This window comes from Mobula birostris, chromosome 21, assembly GCF_030028105.1.
Source record: "Mobula birostris isolate sMobBir1 chromosome 21, sMobBir1.hap1, whole genome shotgun sequence".
In the NCBI taxonomy this organism is placed as follows: Eukaryota; Metazoa; Chordata; class Chondrichthyes; order Myliobatiformes; family Myliobatidae; genus Mobula; species Mobula birostris.
In genome coordinates this window covers 40,755,214-40,763,026 of record NC_092390.1, presented here as the reverse complement: position 1 = coordinate 40,763,026, position 7,813 = coordinate 40,755,214, and the positions used below count along the sequence as shown (strand labels likewise).

At 40.4% G+C, this 7,813-nt stretch overlaps 1 protein-coding gene across 3 annotated transcripts in view; it reads left to right on the top strand.

The window, feature by feature from the left end:
- The first annotated feature begins 83 nt into the window (after positions 1–83).
- The window catches only part of LOC140185752 (kinase non-catalytic C-lobe domain-containing protein 1), a 150,377-nt gene continuing 142,647 nt past the window's right edge, over positions 84–7,813 (top strand). For all 3 annotated transcript variants that reach the window (XM_072239368.1, XM_072239367.1, XM_072239371.1), the window contains exon 1: positions 84–568. In XM_072239368.1, the coding sequence (XP_072095469.1) occupies positions 491–568 (78 nt within the window). In that variant the 5' untranslated portion in view covers positions 84–490. The remainder of the gene's footprint in view (positions 569–7,813) is intronic.

Sequence of the window (7,813 nt, the reverse complement as noted above, 5' to 3'; positions counted from 1 at the left end):
GGATTCGCGGGGGACGATGCGGGTTGCCAGTGTATCGAGGGGTTGCCATGGCAGCCGGCATTTAGCAAACTGACCGATCGGCGCGTTTGCAGTGAGCATCCGAGAAAAAAGGGGAGGGGGCGTAAAAGATAATTTCATATTAATTATATGTTGGGAACCAGTAATCTCAGTTGGTTGGCAGAGCAGCAAATTAAAGCGATGTGAGTGAGAAGTTGCGCAGCGAGGTGGTCACGATCGTGACATGAACTGGTGATGTTTTGAAGTATGTATTTTTAAAAGGTCTCCCTGCTGCGTATCCATCCTTGCCGCGGCGATGCGGGTAACTCGTTCTGGATTGGCAGCGGTTGTGTTCCCGGCGTTTTGCAACCAACGCATTGAGTGAACGGGAGACCTCCATTCAACAGTAAGAGACGGCTCGCAGGCTGGTTCCCACCCGGTAGTTTTGATTTGAACGAAATACTTGCAGACAGGTACCAGCCTGTGCACGGCGATGGCTCTTTATTATGATGAAGATGACGAGAGGGAGTTCTATGAATTTGAGCCGCTGCCTACGCTTTTGGAAGATGAGGTAGGCGGACTGCCTTAACGTTCGGACTCTGAATGTTGCTTCTCGAGTCTGGGTCATTGGCAAGATGCTGGTGCTGCGGCTCCCGTTTCTACCTTGTCTGCAGTTAGCCCTATAATCACCTTGGTAGCTATTTCAGAGAACAGATTTTAGGCCAGGCGCTGAAGCTGTGCGGCCACTTGTAACCTGCAATGCAACTTTAATTGTTCGCACAAAGTTAGTGAAGCGGTTATTTGGCTGTTTAAACATTTTGCCATTGTTTTTTATGCGCTTAGTGTATTTAATTTGAGCAGTCTTTACAACCAAAAGCGGAAGCTTTCAATTTTAATTTAATGCATTAATTTTCCAAATAGTACGTCATTTTCACTTGTAGGTAAACACTTCCTAAACGATAAACAATTCTGATGCATTGTATCTGATTTATAACTTTTGACTTTATAGTGAGATATATATAACAATGAATGCGGTCTCGAATAGTTTTCAAAAGAATATTGCAACACAGTAATGCAAAAATAGTATGTATTGTAAGTATTAATAGCAAAAGAATAGAATTTAGTATGTATGAAAGTTCGGAGAGGAAAAGAACCATTAAATTACGTCAAATAAGGGGAAATGGAAAAGTTGGTACATTGTATATTCTAGCCCAAGAAAAGGTCTTTTGTTCTGCCGTGCCTTTCCTGACCGTGATACCAATCTAAACTAATGTCATCTCCTTGCGCAAGTTCTCTATCCCTCAATTTCCTGCCTGTTCACGTGTGGTCTTCAACGTTGCTATTGTATAGGATCTTGTCACCTCCACTGGCAGCACCTTACAGGCACCTATTATTCTGTCAAAAAAAAAACTTGCTTAAAATCTCGTTTAAACTTTTTCTGTCACCCACTTTAAACCTACGGTTGTTAGTCTTTCGCATTTCTTACGTGAGAGTGAAGGCTCCTAATTACTTACCCAATCGATGCCTCTCATGATGTTATATACTTCTCCCAGGTCACCACTCTGTCTCCAATGTTTCAGAGAAAATAAGACTGTTCAACTTCTTGCATTTTGATCCAGACAACGTCCTGGAAATCCTCATTTGCACCAGCACAAATCCTTCCATATCTCATAGAAATTAATAGATTTTATCACTGTGCAACCACACCGGAGAGTCCTGGAACAATGGATTGAATTTAAAAATTAGATGGATACAGCTGAAAATTATGTGGGTTCTGATGAATTTACAAATGAGAATAATAAGTTTGAGGCAAAGAACTGTTGATAGGGACAAAAGCAATGGGGTAACGCTATTCAGTAAAATTGGGATAAAATTAATCCATTTTAACAAATTAGTATAATTTTAAAAATGTATATCACGGGTGATTACTATAATTTTCCCCACCATAGAACAGAGTGTATAGCACTGTTTTTCTCCAACATAGAATTGGTTTGCTTCTGAAAACAAGAGGTGAAGTAAGTGATTAAAGGAAGGGAAAAATTAAGTAATAAGGAATATGATCCAAAATAAATTTGCATGTAAGTTAAAAATGGCTGCAGCAGCAATAAATGATAGAACACAATATACAAGGTCTAATGTTATCAGTCCTACCTAGGAGTTCAAATGAACAATTGCTACGTTAGAACAATGTAATTTTGGGGCATCATTGCTCATTTTGATCATGAGTGAAAATATACTGCTCAGTCCCACTTTCCTAAGGCTAGACTTTGGATGTTGTCAATGCCTTGCTAGTTGGGCCTGCTCATGTAGAATATTAGAATTCACCTACATGGATGGGTTTTGATATTGTAAGAAGGAGACTAGCAGATTGTTGGGAGATGATAATCAGAAAATAGGTGGAGGTTCGTTGGTTCGTTTTGTGCTGTGTTGTATGAAATAGGTGATTGTGGTCTTTCCATGACATGATTGTGGTTGGCAAATTTTTGAACAGAAGTGGTTTGACAGAATGGTTTTGGCCCAAAACGTCCACTGTACTTTTTTGCCATAGATGCTGCCTGGCCTCCTCAGTTCCTCCAGCATTCTGTGTGAGTTGCCCGGATTTCCAGCATCTGCAGATCTTCTCTTCTTTGCCATTGCCGCCTTCTGGGCAGTGTCTTTACAAGAGAGGTGACCCCAGCCATTATCAAAACTCTTCAGAGACTGTCTGCCTGGCATCAGTGGTTGCACCAGCAGGACTTGTAATATGCACCAGTTGCTCATATGCTGTCATGTGAACCTGATTGGGAGAGGGCTAAGTGGGTGCTACATCTTGCCCAATGGCGACCTGCTGGCTAGCAAAGGAAAGAGGCACCTTACCCCTCCTTCAGCAGAGTAGCATCTCCACCCTGCCACACAAGGTGGAAGTTGGTGATCTAAACTGGCAGGTGGCTGTGGGGCTGTGAAATCAGAACCACCAGATTATGTAGGGGCAAAATTGGAAGAAGTGGATTACACGTGTGAATTGATGGAATTAACAACTGAAAGACTGCTTTTGGATAGAGGGAGCTACGAGGCCGAAGCATTGCATGATGGAAATTCAGGAGAGGCAAAGTCTCCTGGAGATTGTTAGAGCCTTTTGGGAAGGAAAGTTGGCAGTTTAGTGTGGTACTGATCTACAAAACTGACTGAAGTAATAGGGTTGTGAGTCTGCCTGAAGACTGGATGTATTGGTAGGAGGGCAAGTGACCAAAAATATAGTTGTGTATTTCAATTACTTTACATGTCTTCTAGTTCAGTGCTGTGGTCTGAACACTGTGTTGTTTTGGGAATTCCCAAAGAGAATTTTCCACAAGACAGCTTGATCCAAAAAAGAGCTTTGCCCACAGAAATCATATAATCAAGTGTACCCCCAATGAGGCCTTTATCACATGGATAATTAAAGGCAAATATGCCTGGTCAAACTCTGAGAGAAATCCATGCTAGGCAATTGAGTTTATGAATAAGAGTTCTATGAATCAAACTGGGAAATAAAACTATCTAAAAGGAAGCCAAGTAATCACATTCTGATCAGCATTTCTGAAGAAAACGGCAGTGAATTATAGAAATTGCAGTAAATAGTGAAAAAGGAATCCTGAAGAATTGAAGGGAACTACAAGAAAAGACCATGTGAAGTCGATACGATAAATTTTATAAAGACATAGAAGTAAATATGTGGGCCAAAGACACAAAATAGACATTAAATCAATATCCTTGCAATTACTAACCAATTGTTTTAAGAAAATTTGAAGTGACAACAAAATCGTTATCAGATATTTGGATCTGTATGTTGTCAGCATATATTTGCTTTCATGAATTGTTGTCAAAATACATTGGATCAATATTTCTGGAATTGTGTGATGGGTGTACTATCACCAGATGATAAGAAATAGTCTGTAGGAAATGACTATTATCTCCTGTTGATTTGAATCTCAGGATTGTATGTGATGACATATATGTACTTTGATATTAAATTTACTTTGAACTTTGCTCTGCTATTCAATAAGTCATGTCTGATCCATCTGAAGGAAAATATGCTGCAGATTCTGGAAATCTGAAAGAAAACTCAATGTTTGAATTATTTGTCTTCACTTTCTCAGTCTTATCCATGTGTCATCTGATTCCCTACGTATGCAAAAATCTTTCAGTTGCTGCTTTGGATACGTATAACAGCTAGAGCCATCTAGAGTAGAGTACTCCCATGGTCAGAGCCTTTGGGGTGAAGAGCTATCTCCTTGTGGGCTAATACTTTCTCTAAAACTGAACCCTGGTTCAGAATGCACAGCTTCCTTCCAGTGTCTCTCCTGTCACAGCCCAACAGGTTGTGGTTTTAAGGACCACTTTCAAAGTGCCTTTTTTGCCTTTGTCAATCATCAAGTGAGTACTGTGAATAACATTTCATGGAGTCACAGCACTGAAAAAGGCATGTTAACTCACCACATCAGTGCCAACTGTCAGGCAACCATCTGTTCTTTCATCCTCTACCCCCTACTCTCCCCTTAATTCTCTTGTGTCCCACCTATTTACAGTAACCAGTTAACTTAGCAAAAAGCACATCTCTGGCAATTGGAGGGGAAATAAATGCTGGCACAGATTGTATCCAATATTGAGATGAAACTAAAGTCAGGAGCTGTCTAATTACAATGTCACCTTGTTATTATATTTGAGAAATAGTTCTAAAATTTAAAATATTCAAATAGTTGATTGTTCTTATTAATTAAAAATATTCTATTTTGGGGCTCTATTAATAATAGTAATCCATTGCGGTGGAAGTATGGAAATTAGTAGATATTTTTAGTTTGTATGTTATGGTTATTAAATAATTTCTGCATGTAAAGTGCTGAATTCAAGCAGCATAGACATCTGTGCTCTAGCACCGTTGCTTGTTGTTCATGGGTTAATCTCTGGGATGTCTAGTATGTTATGAGGGGTCTTAACAAAATATATGCATTGATGTGCAATAAAAGACACTCTTGGTAAGCTGACATCTAAATCACTGGTTAAACAAAACAAAAAAAGCAGTGAAAAGGTTATTTTAGTTCTACTTTTGGCAGAAATTATGTAGCAGATCAGCTGTCTTTTATATAACGAATCAAAAATTTTAGTTCACGTAGAAATTAGGCAAGTTGTATAATGAGCCATTGCATGCAGTGTAGAGAATAGCTATAATTATGTCTTAATGTCAAATACTGAATTGCGTCACTTTCTATGTTTGGTAACGCTGTGCATTGGCACTAGAACCAAGCAGTAGTGTAATTGGCTGAAACTACATTCTATAGCCAGGGTAACCAGATAGCAGTTTTGCAATGCATTATCCAGTCTCAATTTTCATAACAAGGAGTCACAGGTTGTGCATGTGTTCTGCATTGAATTATTTTCTGAGCATTGTGGTTGACTGTTAGCTGAGAATTACTGTACAATGTATTCTTGGGGATAAGTGGAAATACAGCATTCCAATGGAATCACCAAACCTGCAAAACATTGGCACGGGCAATCCTCTCTACTTGTTGCACCAAAATGGCATTGCATGATACACTGAACCTATTTCTCATGATCTGTAACAGCAGCAGTCTGTGCAATATCCAGTCTGAAGTCTATATAGCTTTAATTCCATTTGTTCAGTGTTGATGTAAAATTGGTATTAAATTAGATGCTGCTTTCTTTGACAGAATTTTCTAGGGTTAGTGAAAGTATACTGCACTTTTGGTTATTTACTTAAGGCTAACTTTAAATAAAGAAGTCCTGACCTCCTGCAGCGCTGCTTCCTGCCATCAGCTGGTTATTAAACACAACTCTGGGAAACTGTTTATGAAATGTAAAAAATGTAGCTGTGGCTTGACAACAGTGACTTTGAGGCTAATGTTGTTGGGAAACTGCAAAATTGCACAGTTATAATCCTGAAGTAGAATATTAATGCTAAATCCTGAATGAATCTCTCAAGTCATCTTCCGCATAATTGGGTATGAAAAAGTTAACGGCTGTCAAATTATTTCTTTCTTTTGAGTTGTAATGAATCCATTTTGCTTTCTGGGAAATAGCAATGAAGAACAAAAATGGGTGGGCATCATCTAGTATTATAAGACCATAAGATATAAGAGCAGAAGTAGGCCATTCGGCCCATTGAATCTGCTCCACCATTCAATCATGGGCTGATCCAATTCTTCCATTCATCTCCACTCCCTTGCCTTCTCCCCACACCCTTTCATGCCCTGGTTAATCAAGAACCTATCTCTGCCCTAAGTGCAAACAATGACTTGGCCTCCACAGCTGCTTGTGGCAACAAATTCCACAGATTTACCGCTCTCTGCCTAAAGTAATTTCTCTGCATCGCAGTTGTAAAAGGGCGGCCTTCAACCTGAAGTTGTGCCCTCTTGTCCTAGAATCCCCTACCATGAGAAATAACTTTCCCATATCTAATCTGTTCATGCCTTCTAACATTCGGAATGTTTTTATGAGATCCCCCCTCATTCTCCTGAACTCCAGCCCAAGAGCTGCCACACGTTCCTCATATTGTGACCCTTTCATTCCTGGAATCATTCTCTGAACTCTCTCCAATGTCAGTATATCCTTTTTAAACTAAGGAGCTCAAAACTGCACACAATATTTCAAGTGTGGTCTCAGAGTGCCTTATAGAGCGTCAACATCACATCCCTACTCTTATTTTCTATACCTCTAGAAATGAATGCCAACATTGCATTTGCCTTCTTCACCACCGACTCAACCTGGAGGTTAACCTTTAGATTATGAAGACACTCAGTCCTTGTTTATTGTCATTTAGAAATGCATGCATTAAAAAATGATACAACGTTCCTCCAGAATGATATCACAAGAAAGCACAAGACAAACCAAGACTAAAACTTACAAAACCACATAATTATAACATATAGTTACAACACTGCAAAGCAATACCATAATATGATAAAGAGCAGACCATGGGCACAGTAAGAAGAAGTCTCAAAGTCCCGATAGGCTCATCATCTCACACAGGCGGCAGAAGGAAGAAACTCTCCCTGCCATGAACCTCCAAGCGCCGCAATCTTGCCAATGCAGCACCATTGGAAGCACCCGACCGCAGCGGACTCTGAGTCTGTCCGAAAACTTCGAGCCTCCGACACAGCCTCTCCGAGCACCATCCTCTGCCGAGCGCTTCGACCCCGCCCTGGCTGCCAAGCAACAAGCAAAGCCAAGGACTCGGGGCCTTCCCCTCCGGAGATTCTGGACCACACAGTAGCAGCAGCAGCGAAACAGGAATTTCAGAAGTTTCACCAGATGTTCCTCCGTGCTGTCACGTCCATCTCCATCAAATCAGGATTGTGCATGGCACCCTACTTGACAAATAACAGACATCACCCCCGGAGTGGCCGCTGCGAGCTGCGTTGCGCCACCATCTTCTCCTCCCTTTACGGTATCCTGCACAAGGACTCCCAAGTCTCTTTGCATCTCTGCATTTTGAATTCTCTCCCCATCTAAATAATAAAATGCCCGTTTATTTCTTCCACCAAAGTGCATGACCATACACTTTCCACCATAGTATTGAGTACTATGGTAGCCATATAGATGCTAGCTTCAGTGGTAGATGGTATATTGAGAGCCTCCTTAAACCTTCATGATTAATTGTTTTAAATGAGAAGTGTAAAGAGATTAAAATTTGATAGAATTAGCGTACATGTTGATAGAATATTTCAATTAAACACGTACAATTATGCTGCATTAAAATGATGGAAATCTGAAACAAAAACAGAAAATGCTGCAATCACTCACAACGCGCTGGAAGAACTCAGCAGGTCGGGCAGCATCCACG